Source organism: Haliotis rufescens, unplaced genomic scaffold (assembly GCF_023055435.1).
Source record: "Haliotis rufescens isolate VD_foot unplaced genomic scaffold, xgHalRufe1.0.p SCAF_9, whole genome shotgun sequence".
Taxonomy (NCBI): domain Eukaryota; kingdom Metazoa; phylum Mollusca; class Gastropoda; order Lepetellida; family Haliotidae; genus Haliotis; species Haliotis rufescens.
Window position 1 is genome coordinate 14,759,085 of NW_025964383.1, and position 18,939 is coordinate 14,778,023.

The 18,939-nt window shown below is 40.1% G+C and overlaps 1 protein-coding gene across 3 annotated transcripts in view; it reads left to right on the top strand.

The window, feature by feature from the left end:
* Nucleotides 1–18,610, top strand: part of LOC124150234 (polypeptide N-acetylgalactosaminyltransferase 13-like) — a 32,964-nt gene extending 14,354 nt beyond the window's left edge. For all 3 annotated transcript variants that reach the window (XM_046522190.2, XM_046522189.2, XM_046522188.2), the window contains exons 2-12: nt 438–959; nt 2,588–2,732; nt 3,255–3,421; nt 5,221–5,385; nt 6,873–7,083; nt 7,915–8,032; nt 9,126–9,314; nt 10,771–10,893; nt 11,687–11,779; nt 15,001–15,120; nt 15,855–18,610. In XM_046522190.2, the coding sequence (XP_046378146.2) occupies nt 509–959; nt 2,588–2,732; nt 3,255–3,421; nt 5,221–5,385; nt 6,873–7,083; nt 7,915–8,032; nt 9,126–9,314; nt 10,771–10,893; nt 11,687–11,779; nt 15,001–15,120; nt 15,855–15,992 (1,920 nt within the window). In that variant the 5' untranslated portion in view covers nt 438–508 and the 3' untranslated portion in view covers nt 15,993–18,610. The remainder of the gene's footprint in view (nt 1–437; nt 960–2,587; nt 2,733–3,254; nt 3,422–5,220; nt 5,386–6,872; nt 7,084–7,914; nt 8,033–9,125; nt 9,315–10,770; nt 10,894–11,686; nt 11,780–15,000; nt 15,121–15,854) is intronic.
* The last annotated feature ends 329 nt before the right edge of the window (nt 18,611–18,939 follow it).

Sequence of the window (18,939 nt, forward strand, 5' to 3'; positions counted from 1 at the left end):
ACTGACAGTTTCTCTATACTTCATCCTGAGATATTGCCCCTCAGAATGTCACTAATCAACATTCGTTTACCCCTTTCTGGTTATTGTCTTAAAATTGAAACATGCTATTTTCAGTTCCTTTTTCATCATCAGAAAGCACGCTGATGGTCGTTTGATTTGTTTCCAAATGGTAACAACCCCCCCACACACCCACACCAACACCCACACACACCCCACACACACACGAACACACACACCACACCACACCACCACCCCCCCACCCCCCCCCCCCCCCCCCCCCCCCACACACACACACACCCCAACCCCCACTCCAAATTCTTAAGAAATATTTATTGAAAAGTGCATTTTTGCAATCGCCACATCACTCGCAAATGAAAATGGATGACGAGAACTAAATATACGAGGCCAAGATGATATCTTTCTTTTTGTCTTTTCAGGTTAGATTCCGTGTAGACTGAATATATACCCAGGTCCCTGGTTTAAAAAGACAAGAAGAGAACAACTAAACATGAGAAAATACTTCCGATTAATCGGTCGCTTTTTCTTAATAGCCTTAGGCATCACAACGTATTCGCTAATTTCAGGAGTCGTTGATCAAGGGTTGTATCACAGCTCAGTCAGTGAGAGTGATGATAAGGGCTTAACGAAAAGGAAAGGTGATCAATTCCCTCGAGAAAACGTGCGATGGAAAGATTTAAACGTAGCCGAGATGAATCAACCAGAAAGTGCCGGAAATTTGAATGACACGAAAGATAAGATTCGGCAACAACTCGACCACATTCACCTACTGAACAAATTGAAGGAATTTGAAAAAGGTGACAAGATAAAGGGTGAGCCCCCAAGTGACGTGAAACGCGTTCCGGGAGTCGTTCAGGTGTCAAAAAACAAGGAAGTAAATATGGAAGTTGCGGACTTACCATATCCATCGTTTGTGAAATACAGTCCCGAGAATGGCCCGGGTGAGTATGGATATGTTACTAGTATGGTTATGATAAGAGAATGGATATGATATTAGCATGGATATGATAAGAGAATTGATATGATATTAGTACGGATATGTTATTATTATGGATATGACAATAGAATGGATATGTAATTAGTATCGATATGTTATTAGTATGGATATGATAAGGGTATGGATATGATATCAGCATGGATGTGATGAGAGAATTGATATGATATTAGTATGGATATGTTATTATTATGGATATGACAATAGAATGGATATGTAATTAGTATAGATATGTTATTAGTATGGATATGATAATAGTATGGATATGATATTAGCATGGATATGATAAGAGAATTAATATGACATTAGTATGGATATGATATCAGAATGGATATGTCATCAGTGCGGATATGATATTAGTATGGATATGTTATAAGCATAGATATGTTGGTATGGGTATCATAAGAGTATGGATATGATATTATCATGGATATATTAGAATGGATATGTTATTAGTATGTATATGATATTAGAATGGATATATTATAATTATGGATATGGAAAGAGTATGGATATGATATTAGTATGGATATATTAGGATGGATATGTAATTAGTACGGATATGATATTAATATGGATATGTTATTAGTATAGATATGTTATTAGTATGGATATGATAAGAATATGGATATGATATTAGTATGGATATATTAGAATGGATATGATATTAGTATGTATATGATATTAGAATGGATATATTATTAGTATGGATATGTTATGGTTATGGATGTGATATTAGAATGGATATGTTATTAGTATGGATATGATATTAGAATGGATATGTTATTTGCATGGATATAATATTAGAATGGATATGTTTTTAGTATGGATATAATATTAGAATGAATACGTTATTAGAATGGATATGTTATAAGTCTCGATATGTTGTCAGTATGGATATGTTAGCAAGAATTAACAATTTGATGAGACCTAAACGCTCAGAAACTAGTATAGTGGTGTCATGCTTTATTCGCCGTAGGACATCCTCCGTGGTCTAGTGGTATAGCGTCCGCCCGGAAAGCGGAAGGTCGGGGCTTCGATCCCCGGCCGCGTCACACCAAAAGACGTTAAAAGATGGTCCTTGTTGTTACCCTGTCTGGCGCTCGGCATTAAGGAGCTAAAACAAGAACTGGTCGGCTCGGATTCAGCATACTGCGTCTGTGTGGGGTACCTCAGTGAGCTAGCACTATAAATCGGCATTAGTCCGGACTAGTACAAGCAGCCACATACTCACGTGCATGCATGTCGCTATATAAGTATAATAATCTTGGACGGGACGTTAAACCCATTACACCTCATTTTAGTCGCCGTGAACAAGATGTGATGTGTTAATTACATGACGTCACTTATCAACGTCACAATCGACTTTGTCATTGGCCGCGACTGTAAGAAGACTAGTTTGGACATTTTTGTGATGGGGTGGGGGGGTAGGGGGTGGGTGGGGAGACATATATTTCCTTGGATGCTTCAATTTTTAGAGATGATAAAAGGTTATGCGAAATTACTTTGTGGTTTCTGCGTTTGGTACATCCCTGAAACTAAGGCTGCTATACTCTGAAACATTCCGTCCTGCAGGAGAATATGGCGTGTCTTACATTCCTGAACTTAACGCCACAGAGAAGAAAGTAATGGACAAAATGTTCCGTCTACATTACTTCAACGTCTACGTCAGTGACAGAATATCCGTGCACAGGCGCCTGTTGGACACGAGGTCACAAGAGTACGTATCCAATGTGCGATGTAATATCCTGGTAGGTGTGATGTCTTTACTTCGGTTTATCTACAATATCATATTTTGTACGCGTAAAACATGTACCGTATTTGACGTCATAAGCGCACATGGCTTAGAAATAGGGGGCTCTTATTAGAATATAATTTTGGTGAAAACATACAGAGTTGAAAGATCGTAAATATTGCGGTCTATTGCACATAATTAAGGCTGCATATAACACACGAGTGCGTATTATACACGAGCAAATAAATCTGATGTACATTGATCAATCGGAAGGGGTGCTTATTGGGATGGTTCACTAGCCAATACATTAGTAAATATCGCCGTGGGCGCTTATTAGAGCGATGCGCTTATTACGTCGAATACGTTATTCTGAAAGGAGAAAAAGTTATTTCATCATATGTTTTACTGAGCTGTATATCTATCACAAATATTGCATACATGTTATAACAACATGTTATAATGGGATTGATACACGTGTATCTGCATTAGTTGTCTGTGTATTTGTAGATGCAAGGATAAAATATTCCGCACTGACCTGCCAATGGCAAGCGTCATAATTTGCTTCAAAGACGAGGCATGGTCGGTCTTACTTCGGACAGTACATAGTATCCTGGACAGATCGCCATCTCATCTGCTGCAGGAGATAATCCTGGTCGATGACTTCTCTTCATCTGGTGAGCATAATGTCATGTGTATAATGACATGCACCTTACGGAGACATAGCCTTATCGACACGTTAAACCCTACCTCTGTATATCGATACTTGACGGATGTTACCACTCTGCAGAAGCAGAAGGTCATTTATACCACAATGACGTCATCAGCTAGACACTTGCGTCAGACATTGCAGTTTTCAAAGAGCAGTACTTGCAGAATCACCACGTTTACATCGAATACCTTAAACAGGATATATTGCGAACATACTATTCAAAGGGAATTAAGTGTATGTTGTTGAACGCTACAGTCATCAATATTCCAACAATATCACGTCAGATTGCAAATCATCGACTATGGACGGGCCAAACAGGAAGTAAAGTAGATTTTTTTCATCGAGGTATGATGGCCACCAGACAGTCCGATCGTGATCGCTATTTTGTGCAGCAAGCTGCCAGACTGCAAATCATCGACTATGGACGGGCCAAACATGAAGTAAAGTAGATTTTTTTCATCGAGGTATGATGGCCACCAGACAATCCGATCGCGATCGCTATTTTGTGCAGCATGCTTTGAGGGCTGGAAAGTTTATACTTGGAATATCAAGGGGGAGATATACCAATCATACTGTCTTGTCGAATAACGTCGTCAAAGGGAAAGGTCGAATACTCTCATTCGTAAGCCGCACAACTCGTGGTAATGTACACAGACAGTAGCATGACAATATAACTTACGTTAGAACTGGCATGTCGGTGATTTTACACGCATGGGAAAAGTTTATTAATACAAATTGTAACCCAAACGCCCAGCACAAATCAACAGCTGTTAGTCACCATCCTCCCAGCCTTCATCTTAATGTTGGTCAATCTAACTCCATAATATAAATTGTCAAAGCAATAGAATAACCAGCCTAGATTTTCTGCCGAAACAGTTTTCTTTTGGCGTAAAGGGCAAAATAGCCGTGTACATTATATGAATTAACCACTGAAAATCAGTAATGACACTAGGTGTTTGCGAAAAGGGTGAGCATGTCCTGCCCTACCGGTAGCACCCGCCATTCATACAATTTGCATAAAAGGTAAGTACTTATTGCCTGACGCCGTACAGTAGTACTCCTGCCACGAGGGGCGGTCGGGTAGCCTAGTGGTTAAAGCGTTCGCTCCTCACGCCGAAGACCCGGGTTCGAATCCCGACATGGGTACAATGTGTGAAGCCCATTTCTGGTGTCCCCCGTCGTGATATTGCTGGAATATTGCTAAAAGCGGCGTTAAACCATACTCACTCACTCCTGCCATGAGACGTCTGCCTGTACACAAACCGGACAATCCAGTGACACGATGGTATTGTACCATTACTAATTTTGTTGAAACTAATAAAAACCATATGTTATTTTTGAATTACATCTGCTGTGTACAAATGCAGATATTTTGCTGCTAATAAGTAAAGCAAAACGTTTAAGAAATATATTCGTTTTGCAGTTTTAAAGTCAAGGCCCAAACATTTTTGTTTGTAGTTGACTCAGCATAGATAAATGCTGCTAAGCTTGTGATGAAACTCGGTGACTTCAGTCCATCAGCAGAAACATCGATCCAGTTCAGGAAAATTTGAAGTGTCAATCCAAGAGAACAACCAGCCTAGATTTTCTGCCGAAACAGTTTCTTGTTGGCGAAAAGGTCAAAATAGAACTGGAAATTATATGAATGGACCACTGAAAATAAGTAATGACACTAGGTGTTCGCGAAAAGGGTGAGCATATCCAGTCCATAAGAAATACAAACATATAAATACCTGAACAGTTATGGTGTCATGTCTCCTTCAGATCATTTGAAAGGACCCCTGGACAGGTATATGTCGGATTATCCCCTGGTGAAGATTCTGAGGACAACAAAACGAGAGGGTTTGACTCGAGCTCGACTGATGGGGTATGAGGTCGCCCAGGGTCCAGTCCTTGTCTTCCTGGACTCGCATGTGGAGTGTTTCCCAGGTACATACACTGAGCCATATTTCAGCTTCATGGACATGGTGGCCGTATCGCTGAAGGCACTGCAATTCGCTGTGCAGAGCTGCCACGCCAGAACCCTATACGCGTTGTTTCAAAATCTATAATTGTGTGTTCGAAACCTAATATTGTGGGTCCGAAACCTATATAAATGTGGGTTGGAAAACTATAATGGTTGGTTTTAAACCTATAAATGAGGGTTCGAAACCTATTATCGTGTGTTAGAAACCTATAATAGTGGGTTCGAAACCTATAATTGTGGGTTTGAAAACTAAAATCGTGGGTTCGAAACTGTAGTTGTGGGTTCGAAACTGTAGTTGTGGGTTCAAACCTATAATTATGGGATCGAAACCTATAATCGTTGGTTCGAAACCTATAAATGTGTATTCGAAACCTATAATAGTGGGTTCGAAACCTATGATTGTGGGTTCGAAACCTATGATTGTGGGTTCGAAACTGTATTTGTGCGTTCGAAACCTATAATTATGGGTTCGAAACCTATAATCGTTGGTTCGAAACTTATAATCGTGGGATCGAAACCTGTAAATGTGTGTTCGAAACCTATAATAGTGGGTTCGAAACCTATGATTGTGGGTTTGGAAACTATAGTCGTGGGTTCGAAACTGTAATTGTGGGTTCGAAACTGTAATTGTGGGTTCGAAACCTATAATTATTGGTTCGAAACCTATATTCGTTGGTTCGAAACTTAAAATCATGGGTTCGAATCCTGGTCAAAGTCCCAGATTAGGTTACTAGGTTTCCACCCACATGGAGCTGACACGCCGCAGTATAACTGGAATACTGTTCAAAGCGCCGTTAAACCCAACTCACCCATGCATTGATATGGGAGAGAGTTATTTTACCATGTAGTACAAATAGATGCAGTGTTTGGAGCAACCATCTCTTAAAAAATACTGACTAGTGGAAACGGCATTTGGGTTTAAAACAAGGTATTTCTAATCATACCTCCCAAAACGTTATTGAAGTTTGTGTTGGTGTTATGTCTGTTCATCATCTTATTTTGGTAAATGTGCTCCTCTATCCCCTGGCAAACTTTTCAGAACAACAGAACAACTCTACGTTCAAGCAAATATTTCACCACGTCTTCAGTTCGCAACGGCTAATGACTCCACATCTCCAATCTTTTATACGATATGGTTTGTTCACAAATATGATCTTATCCATGAGCTCGATAGATATGTTTATTATTAACGATTGTGATGTTGTACCTGCATCTTCAACTTTAGAGGAAATAAAGACAATATTTGTATCCACCTAACCTGTCCCGCAATTCAAGCTTATCCCAATACAACCTTATACGTGTTACGTTTTTCCCAATCTTGTGTTAAGATTATGTTCAAAACCCACGCCAACGAACATTCTCAAAACCACACCCATAACCACATCCATAACCACACCCACATAGATAACCCTTAGCAAACCTTCTTCTGTACATGTCTTGCTTGTTGCAGGCTGGCTGGAACCTCTGTTGGATCGTATTGCCGAGAACCCGACGAACGTTCCTTTCCCGCATATTCCCTACATTGATAAGGACCACTTTGGCAGTTTCGCCTCCATGGACAACCAAGTAGGGATATTCAATTGGCAGAATCTTATATACACCTGGATCTTCAACCCAGAGAAAGTGGAGAAACTGCGCAAGTCCACCGCTGATCCCCTAAGGTAGTAAATACAGTTGTTACATATTTCATAGATCTGTCGGAATTGGTATAAAATTTATTGTATTTTATTCTGAAATATTTAAGAGCAACAAGACTGTTCCTATGATCAGAGGTGAGACACCAGTACAGTTTCAAACAACTATATCATGAGCATTTGTTAATGGATCACGATCAAATTGTGATGATACCAGGTGTTTAAGAAAAAGTGAGCGTTTCCTGCTCAAACGGTAGCACCCGTCACAAACACATGCAAAGACAAGTCAAGTGATCACCTGAAAAAGAAACACCACCAGAACATGTGGTGCAAGTCAAGTTATGGACCAAATTTGATGCATCAGTCAAGAAACTGATGTTCAATGCAATTTTTTATTTTGACTTGTACCTAATGGTCCAGTAATTGTACAGGTGAACACTTGACTTGCCTTCACATGTGTTTGTGATGAGTTGCACCGGGGAGCACGATACGCCCACCTTTTCGCGAACACCTGGTGTCATCATTATTTGATAGTGATTGTGAAACGAATGTTCATAGTACAGTTGGAAACGTACAAAGGACTGTGCCTTTAGTAGATAGCTCCTATAATCATGGAAATGTTTCTATCGCTTACAATAAAATCATGCCAGTCTTGACTTCGTTCGTCCGGAAACTTTGTGGGAGTATATGTTAGGGAAGACGTCTATATACATCCGATACACATTTTTACATACTCATGATCATGATTCATTTGTACAGGAATCCGTTGAGCAGGAATATTTCGCTGCTTATGTCCGGATTAACAAGGGTTTTTTCAGTTGCTTTCATATTTGTTGTACTTTATCTTTTATTCGTTAGGTCAGCAACAATGCCAGGAGGCCTGTTTGCCATTGACAGGAACTACTTTACGACACTTGGCACTTATGACCCTGAGCTCTTGTACTGGGGAGGTGAAAACATGGAATTATCGTTCAAGGTGACCAAGTAGCTCAACAAATTGTCTGTCGTCACTTGTACTTTTCTGTTGTACAGGATTATTTTGTGGGACATAAAGGACACGTGATATGTCGCAAAACGCTCTAACAGTGAGTTTGGTTTACGTGATATGTCGCAAAACGCTCTAGGAGTGAGTTTGGTTCACGTGATGTGCAAATCCGCTCTAAGACCTGCGAGAACACTTGCAATGTTTCAGCTGAGCAACGTCTTTCGTCTGAATCCTCAAGATGTAAGCGATTTTCTGACCCATCATTCAAGAGTGGTTATGACCCATCTCCGGGCTATATATGATCATCCTGTAGGTTGGTCAAATTTCACACTGGCGCCGCACATGCATCTTGGCAAGCACGCTTCTTAGAACATAGATGTAAACAGATGATCATGGAGGCCCCTTTTGTTCCTGCGTTTGCATTTTGTATCTTGAAAACATAAACATAAATGAGTTGATATTAGCCACACACTTCACATGTGTACCCTGTATGCATGAGACTAAAACGTCGCATGTGTACCCTGCATATGCGTTTCCTCCAAGTGATAGGGGGCACGGGTGGCCCAGGCGTCTTAGGTGCCGCGATTCGCTGTGCATAGTTGCGTCCCTTGGGCACGCCAGAAACCTATGATTATGGGTTCGATCCCGGTTCGCCCCGATTATGTTTCTAGGTTTGTCAGCACCATACCCGTAGAAGAGTGTTCAAAATACATTAGAGCCGTCAAGACAGCCACACCTTAACCATACCCGTGCTCGTGGGTTTCACCGAAGTGGTAAACGTCTGAGACCTGCATCACTTGGGGCTTTTCTCCCACATTAAGCTGACACGCCGCGACTGACTGGAATACTGTTAAAAACGGCGTTAAACCCAACTCACTAACTCACTCCAAGTGATAAATGTCTATCTAATGTGTCACTTTGGCTTTCTCTCACACAGAGGTAATTCTCGGTGAAAATAATATTCAGAAATGCGTTCAACCGCTGAGATACTCGCTCACTGAAACGTTGTCAAACATAAAATATGAAATGTTGAGAAAGAAACATTTAACTTGTGTAATATTATGCTCGTTCTCTCTGTGATCAGGTCTGGATGTGTAATGGAACTATCGAACTCATTCCATGTTCCCAAGTCGGACATATCTTCCGTCACCAGAACCCCATCAAATGGCGCCATACGGGCAACAACGTTGTCAACAGAAACTGCATGAGAGTTGCAGAGGTGTGGATGGACGACTACAAGGAATTCGTATACGATGCCTCCTTTCCACGAGCAGTAAGATGTTCCTTTGAAATGAACATGCGTGTATTTTTTATTATCACTTTAAGTCGCCTCTTCAAGATGTTCCTTTGAAATGAACATGCGTTTATTCTTAATTGTCACTTTAAGTCGCCTCCTCAAGATGTTCCTTTGAAATGAACATGCGTTTATTCTTTATTGTCACTTTAAGTCGCCTCCTCAAGATGTTCCTTTGAAATGAACATGCGTGTATTTTTTATTATCACTTTAAGTCGCCTCTTCAAGATGTTCCTTTGAAATGAACATGCGTTTATTCTTTATTGTCACTTTAAGTCGCCTCCTCAAGATGTTCCTTTGATATTGACATTCTTATATTGCTTTATTGTAACTTTAAGTCGCCTCCTCCCCACAAGCTGCAACGCGTATATACTTTATTGTTACTATACGTCGGATCCTTTCCACAAACATGAAATCGGCATGCATGTATTGCTGAATTGTATGTATAATTCATTGACAAGTACCTTCCCTCTCCTGGGAAAACCAGCGGCATATGTTTGAAAGGAATGTATTTTGGCACCATCCCTAGCACCCTATTGCTTTGTCGTCACAGTTGACTAACTTCGACCATGGCCAAGCTCACTGATTTGCGTGGATCGTTGCTTATTTTTCAGCCACTGGGTTATCAGGTCCAAACTAGCTATTCGCAGGCCGCCACTGCTGCACATTTATTCATTCAGGTGCTCATGATATCAATCACTGGATTGTCTGGTCCAGACTCGATTATTTACATACCGCCGTCATGTAGCTGGAATATTGCTGAGTGCGGCGTTAAACAACAAACCAACCAACCAACTAAGTCTCCTTTAAACCGGCAATTCATATTGATTAAGTCATACTAGTAATACTGTTTAACCAAATCAACATCTCCTAACATGCTCAAAGCCCCAGGCAACTGATCAGTGTGAATTCGAACTTACAACCAAAGCTGACTTTTGAGATGCTAGAAGGAAAACATTCTCATTACCATCTCATCCTACCGGGTACCCACTGACTGCTAGATGAACAGAGGCGTATTTCGAACAACGCCTCTTGTATGAAGAGACACCAGATGTAAAATGTGTCAGTAAAATGTTTCAGTGTCAGGACCGAAGCCCTTGTTATTCAAGACTCAAGCTTTCCAAACACGTTCACACATCCATCTACTCCCCGCGACCGACGAAGCTTAACTTCGCCTGTTACGTGGCCTGTATATAGAACTAGGTGCCATCATGGGCGATGCCAGGTACATTGATAAATTGATTAAGTAGTCATCGAATTGATTTTGGGGAAAGTGAAGATTTAGGGGTGATCTTTCTGGGGGTTAAAATGACAAATTCCTCTTAAAGATAACTGGTAAGAATATGTTTCTCCCATCGCGTAAACAGGATGCAACGGATCATGCATTATCTCCGATGAATATATATTGTTCATTTATATTTCTTTCTCGCAACAGGATTTTGGAGACATATCGGACAGAAAGCGATTGAGGGAGAGTTTACGTTGTCACGACTTCCGGTGGTATATGAAGAATGTATTCCCGTTTCCGGAGCCTGTGAAATCCATAGCAGCTGGAGAAGTTCGTACCCTAGTGTCCATGACATAGATATCGTACCTTAATGTCCATGACATAGATTTCATTCATAAAAACTACATACAGTTTTAACTGTAAACTCTTTATTTAGTGGACAGAATATCTGTCCAGAGAGCGGAAGGTCGGAGGTTCGATCCCCGGCCCCGTCATACCAAAAGACGTTACTTGTTGTTACCCTGTCGGGCGCTCGGGCTCTGAGTCAGTGTACTGTGTCTGAGGGGGGTATCCATGTTAAGCTGCGGCATGGTATATCATGATCAGCGGGCTAGCCCTATAAAATCGGTTATTGTCATGATAATCATGGATGGGAACGTTAAACCCCATTTCACCTCACCTTCACCCAGTACAATAATACGTAATGATTTGAATTATATCCTCAGTGAGTGAGTGAGCGAGTGAGTATTGATTGATGCCAATCTTAGAACTATTATAGCATTTCGCCGAACCCGGTTCTTGGGCGCGACCAACTGGTGTCTTAACCTATCAACTACCTCTACCACTCCGCTTACACACAGTTACATTTTCATTGCTTTACAAGTGCAAGTCGAAACTTAGCGGTAAAAAACAACCAGTTTTTGCAAATATATTTTTTAAAATATGTACTATTATAAATGTTATTTGGTATCAACTGAAATGCTGAAATGAAGCACTGGTTTGAGTGATTTGTTATACCTGAAACCAGAAACATTACATCACCCGTCGTAGACCCTCCCTCCCTCCCTCACTCACTCACTCACTCACTCACTCACTCACTCAAGTCACTATATTTCTGTTGTAGATACGTAACGTGGCGAAACCTATTTGCCTGGACAGCATGGGCACAACAATGAAACCGGGCGTCTTTGGCTGCCACGGCCAGGGTCAAAACCAGGTTTGTAGATAAGATTTTTTCCTGATATGATGTCCATCTGGAACTAATCTGGCAACTCATTATTCACATCTGTCAAAACGGAAACATGATATTAACGTTTAGCTTTCAAATCATAACATTTCTGATGTATACGTAAATATCAGACTATGAATTCCTGTGACATGTTGGTTTACACCAAGCCAAAACTCATGTAAATCCTTGGTCATGTGAACCAAACCTTTAGTTTTAGTTTTTCCTAATTCGTTTTTAGTTTTCACATTTTCAACCAGGCTGACTTATTTGAAGCAGGAAAAAGTAAAAAAAGACACAATTTCCCATATTACAAAAGTGCAACTCACATCTTATAAAGTTTCATAAAACATAAAGAATTCACGTTGTGTTTATACCCTTCAAAATTAGATGCGAGATCGTTAGTCAGGTTTTTCTCTACCTGTGGTTATAAAATAACTGCTTTCATACCGAGCTGGGTAGTCGAGCATACTAGATATTCGAACGATGAGCGTATCCTGGCATAAGTAGGGGACGCAATTCCCTTGGCGAATTCAGGTATCCTCGGGAGTAACTTTAGTCATTTTACACATTATGTCTATCACGATGTGCACATCGTAAGTGATGCAGCCCTGTATAAAAGAGTGAAACAAATCACATTAGAGCTGTCAAGATAAGCACATCTTAAGTGTTGCGTCTCTGTGTAAAAGAGTGTTAAAACACATTAGGGTTATCTAGATAATTATAAGCACATCTTAAGTGATGCATCTCTGTTTCAAAAGAGTGTTAAAACACATTAGGGTTATCTAGATAATTATAAGCACATCTTAAGTGATGCATCTCTGTTTAAAAAGAGTGTTAAAACACATTAGGGTTATCTAGATAATTATAAGCACATCTTAAGTGATGCATCTCTGTTTCAAAAGAGTGTTAAAACACATAAGGGTTATCTAGAAAAGCACATCTTAAGTGATGCATCTCTGTTTAAAAAGAGTGTAAAGGGAACACATTCGGGCTACTAGATAGCCACATCAAGTGATGCAGCTCTGTGTAGAAGAGTGTTAAAACACATTAGAGCTGTCAAGATAGCCACACCTTAAATGATACATCTCTGTGTAGAAGAGTGTTAAAACCAGTAGAGCTGTCAAGATAGCCACACCTTAAATGATAAGCACATCTTAGGTGATGCAACACTGTATAAAGAGGGACGAAAAGCACATTAGGGCTGTCAAAATAACCACATCTTAAGTGATGCAGCTCTGTATAAGAGACAGTTACAAAAACACATTAGGTCTGTCAAGATAAGCACATCTTAACTGACGCAGCTGTGTGTAAAAGAGTATTAAAACCACATTAGGGCTGTCAAAATAACCACATCTTAAGTGATGCAGCTGTGTGTAAAAGTGTTTTAAAAACACATTAGGGCTGCCATGATAAGCACATCTTAAGTGATGCAGCTGTGTGTAAAAGTGTTTTAAAAACACATTAGGGCTGTCATGATAAGCACATCTTAAGTGATGCAGCCGTGTGTAAAAGTGTTTTAAAAAAATTATTAGGGCTGTCATGATAAGCACATCTTAAGTGATGCAGCTGTGTGTAAAAGTGTTTTAAAAACACATTAGGGCTGTCATGATAAGCACATCTTAAGTGACGCAGCTGTGTGTAAAAGTGTTTTAAAAACACATTAGGGCTGCCATGATAAGCACATCTTAAGTGATGCAGCTGTGTGTAAAAGTGTTTTAAAAACACATTAGGGCTGTCATGATAAGCACATCTTAAGTGATGCAGCCGTGTGTAAAAGTGTTTTAAAAAACACATTAGGGCTGTCATGATAAGCACATCTTAAGTGACGCAGCTGTGTGTAAAAGTGTTTTAAAAACACATTAGGGCTGCCATGATAAGCACATCTTAAGTGATGCAGTTGTGTGTAAAAGTGTTTTAAAAACACATTAGGGCTGTCATGATAAGCACATCTTAAGTGATGCAGCTGTGTGTAAAAATGTTTTAAAAACACATTAGGGCTGCCATGATAAGCACATCTTAAGTGATGCAGCTGTGTGTAAAAGTGTTTTAAAAACACATTAGGGCTGTCATGATAAGCACATCTTAAGTGATGCAGCTGTGTGAAAAAAGTGTTTTAAAAAACACATTAGGGCTGTCATGATAAGCACATCTTAAGTGATGCAGCTGTGTGTAAAAGTGTTTTAAAAACACATTAGGGCTGTCATGATAAGCACATCTTAAGTGACGCAGCTGTGTGTAAAAATGTTTTAAAAACACATTAGGGCTGCCATGATAAGCACATCTTAAGTGATGCAGCTGTGTGTAAAAGTGTTTTAAAAACACATTAGGGCTGTCATGATAAGCACATCTTAAGTGATGCAGCTGTGTGAAAAAAGTGTTTTAAAAAACACATTAGGGCTGTCATGATAAGCACATCTTAAGTGATGCAGCTGTGTGTAAAAGTGTCTTAAAAACACATTAGGGCTGTCATGATAAGCACATCTTAAGTGATGCAGCTGTGTGTAAAAGAGTATTAAAACCACATTAGGGCTGTCAAAATAACCACATCTTAAGTGATGCAGCTGTGTGTAAAAGTGTTTTAAAAACACATTAGGGCTGTCATGATAAGCACATCTCAAGTGATGCAGCTGTGTGTAAAAGTGTTTTAAAAACACATTAGGGCTGTCATGATAAGCACATCTTAAGAGATGCAGCTGTGTGTAAAAGAGTGCAAAGTGCACAAATTAGGGCTATCCAGATACGCACATCTTAAGTGAGGCAGCGCTTTGTAAATGAATGTAAAGGGAACACATTAGAGTTGTCAAGACAAGCACATCGTAAGTGATGAAGCTCTGTATAAAAGAGTGTTTAAAAAGTCATTGAGGCTGTCAAGATAGCCACATCGTAAGTAATTCACCTCTGAGTAAAAGAGTGTTAAATACACATTAGGGCTGTCTAGATAAGCATATCTTTAGTGATGTAACTCTGTGTACAAAAGTGTTAAAACACATTAGGGCTGTCTAGATAAGCATATCTTAAGTGATGTGACTCTGTGTACAAAAGTGTTAAAACACATTAGGGCTGTCTAGATAAGCGTATCTTAAGTGATGCAACTCTGTTTAAAAGAGTGAAAAAAAGCATAAGGACTGTCAAGATAGCCACATCTTAAGTGATGCAGCTCTGTGTGAAAGTGTGAAAATGAAATCGAGTATGGCTCGTGACTGTTACAGTGGTGGCAGGTGAGGGAGGATGGGACTATGGGGTCAGCTATGCAGAACATGTGCCATGTGGATGGTACTCTCGTGTTGAAGGAAGGGTGCCCAGAACAGTCGTGGTCTTACGACAAGAAGGTTTGTTTAATGAAAAACAATTGAACTGTTTATATGTTTGGAGCCTGTAACGAATGGTATATTTGGGACAACATATTTTTAGTAACACACACTTTCTAGTACTTTGTGGAGTTGAGGTCAATTCGGCATTCGAACCATCACTCACAATAATCTCCAGAAGCCGTAGTCAACGGTCAAATCAACTCAGCCACCGAGGCATCCACAAAAAATGGAAGACCGACAACTGTCCTATTACGATTTCTTTGTAAAACATCCATGATTTATTTCTCCCTGACCTTCTTTATTCACGTATATGTAATGCCCGTTTAGTCAATTCTTTTAAAATAAAAAAAACATCCAACGGCTGTTAGAATATCAGTGAGTGAGTGAGTTGTGTTTAACGCCGCCTTGAACAGCATTCCAGTTATATCACGGCGTGTCAGCTTAATGTGTGAGGAAAGCCCCAAGTGATGCAGGTCTCAGACGTTTACCACTTCGGTGAAACCCACGAGCACGGGTATGGTGCTGACAATCCTAGAAACGTAATCGGAGCGAACCGGGATTCGAACCCACAATCATAGGTTTCTGGCGTGCCCAAGGGACGCAACTCTGCACAGCGAATCGCGGCGCCTAAGACGACTGGCACACCCGTGCCCCCTCTAGAATATCAAATGGTCGGTCCTTTTGTGTCATGTACAATTCGAATGTGACATGGAAATTATTAAGTATTAATAATGTGGACACTTTTGTTTCAGAATCAAACCCTGCTGCACAGCCCCTCTAACATGTGTTTACAAGTGACCGTGAATCTCAAACTGACGCTCGACAGATGTTCGGGAACGTCATGGCAAAAATGGATAGTGCCATTGAAGGATAAACAATCAAAGCATTAAGGCGATGGTTCGTGTCACCTTGGACGCTGTGGATAGTGTATCACGGTAAACTCTGGATAGTGTCTCATGGTAAACTGTGGATGGTGTCTCATGGTAAACTGTTGATAGTGTCTCATGGTAAACTGTGGATAGTGTCTCATGGTAAACTGTGGATAGTGTCTCAAGGTAAACTGTTGAAAGTGCATCATGGAAAACTGTGGATAGTGTCTCATGGTGAACTGCCATATGTGATATGAGAACTATGTTTATCAAATGATGTCACATTGAAGTCTGCTGATGAAGACCTTATTGCCATCCAAGGAGGTCTCCAGGTGTTTGTCATGGTAAATACAGGTGACTGGAGGTGCAGGTTTAACATAACATGTGTAGGCATGAAAAATAAATTAAGCCAGACATCTGCCACGCATTGGAATAGTCGTTATCCAGGAAACATTGGACGTCTCTCCCATGAACTTGACCTTCTCATGTTACGTGTATGGTTCCAGCTATCCGTTCCGCGAAGAATTGATGTTACCATTGCATATTACTCTGATTGGTCTGATCTCGATCACGTGACAGTCATTTGAAATCCGATACATTGTTTTGATCGTTCATACTCTCCAGTAGTTGCGCAGGAAATGGACGCTAGAACATTTGCTGGTGGTACCTAGAGACTTCAGTTACCTTCATGTCACCACACAATGAACGTAATCAGTTATAATACTATCGCTTGTTTCGCAGCTATATGCCTATATCTGTACAGTTTGCATATTACTGCAATAAAGACAAGTATATATTCCGTCTTTAGGGTAGAGTAGTTACTATTTGATTGAAATCATGAAATAAGCAAATAGACAACACTTATTGAGAGATATAATAAACTGGCACCCACGAAGACACCGAAGAAAATGCGTTATATTGTCAGTTGCAGACATAGATATGGCTGAGATAAAGGTCAGTCTGCAAGGATGGGATTGATATGGCCACGGGCAGTAGTGCCCACCATTGGCCTCAACACACCCTGCACACGACGTCTTGGAGAGTTAGTTAGATTTGGATAACGTCCCTCAGTATTTGGCGCCAAACTTCTCCGACTGGCACATCTGTTTGCAGGAGGGTTTGGTCTTGTTCTAATCTGACAATCAAGAGCGAGCCGACCGATGCATAACGTTAACGTTGTTGACCTGCGAAAGTGACGGACAGTACGTGCCTTATGTGGTCTTGCGTAGTGATGTTGAAACAAGACCTAGTTGTTCTGATGTTGGAAGGGATGTACAACTGGGCGCCATACATCATAGCGTTAACGTAGGGATATGGGATTATCTTTCAACACAGCAAGGTTCTTCTTTCCTGACTACAATCCCTGGTCCATATCATTACGGTGCCACCTCCATATGATACGCAAAACCCTCGGTTCCAAATAAAAATAAGTGATATCTACTCTACAGTGGGACTACATCAAATTTCAAAACACAGTAGGTTCTTTTCCTAATTATTCTAGTTTTGGATATATATCTGGTCGATCAGTCGACATAGATACCGTGGGAACAAAATTCGAATCGGCTTTGGTGTGGCACGTTTGTACAGGTCACTTGTTAATGTCAAAACGGTTCTACTTCAAAAAGGCCCGAGGTCCAGGATCAGGATGGACACGATGTCCTATAGACCGAGACTTCTGCATGAACATGACGGCTATAAAGCATATTTAAAACCACTCTTAAACTTTACAAGATCATCATAAATCCCTCTATTGTGAACAAAATATGAAATGTGAAACAAAACTCTTTGGTTAGATATGTTCAATTAAATGGGTTAAAATGTTGTGAGTTATAAATGTAATTGATTAAATCAACATATTTACACCACACAAAACGTGTGTCATGACTTTTTAAAGACAGACATTATTTTTGCAGACATCTTCTAAAACACGTAGAACAGGGACTAACATAGGGTTTCAAAAAGACAATTGGGAAATAAACATATAATTTATTCCAAACATGCACAATTAAACATTACAGCCTGTTTCTGTAAGCAGTTATCTATGCAAAGCAATTACAATAGTAATAACTATCATTAAATGACAATATTTAAATTTGAAATTGGGATTCTTTTTATTAAGACCTCGAAATTCAGCCTATGAACCTGTCTAGATATATCCCTGTACTGGCATTTTATATATCTGGAAACTACCAGTGAATTAGATGCTAGTATTGATTTCATTGACAATAACTGGTCACCTGTAATAAATAATTTCTCAAAACATTATTCTCCTGTTTCTGCCATTACTTTATATTTAACAAAATATATCATTCTCTGACTTGCCTTACTTATTCAACCTGAATATCCGTTAATGATTTATTCTCAGAACACATCAGGATTCCTGTGCATTTGTGCTATGCATTGACAAACAAAACCTTTGTTCAACTGGATACCATAACATCAATCTTTTCCGTCATATGTCAACGGGAACGGGTGATCTCAGGATGTTTTCTTTAAGAAGAAATAGTAATCTCATTTGGGTCTTAAACCTTGTACAATAGATTACACATGAAAAGAAAAGAAACATCCTTTTGTTATTTCTCCCCAATAGATATACAATTGCAGAAACAATAGAATTGAATGTCCAGTTAGTGGTAATAAATGACATTTTATTCACATTTGTTCTGTTTGTCTCTTCTGTTACAGGGGGGCACGGGTGGCCCAGTCGTCTAAGGCGCCGCAATTCGCTGTGCAGAGTTGCGTCCCTTGGGCACGCCAGAAACCTATGATTGTGGGTTCGAATCCCGGTTCGCCCCGATTATGTTTCTAGGTTTGTCAGCACCCTACCCGTGCTCGTGGGTTTCACCGAAGAGGTAAACGTATGAGACCTGCATCACTTGGGGCTTTCCTCCCACATTAAGCTGACACGCCGCGATATAACTGGAATACTGTTAAAAGCGGCGCTAAACCCAACTCGCTCGCTCGCTCT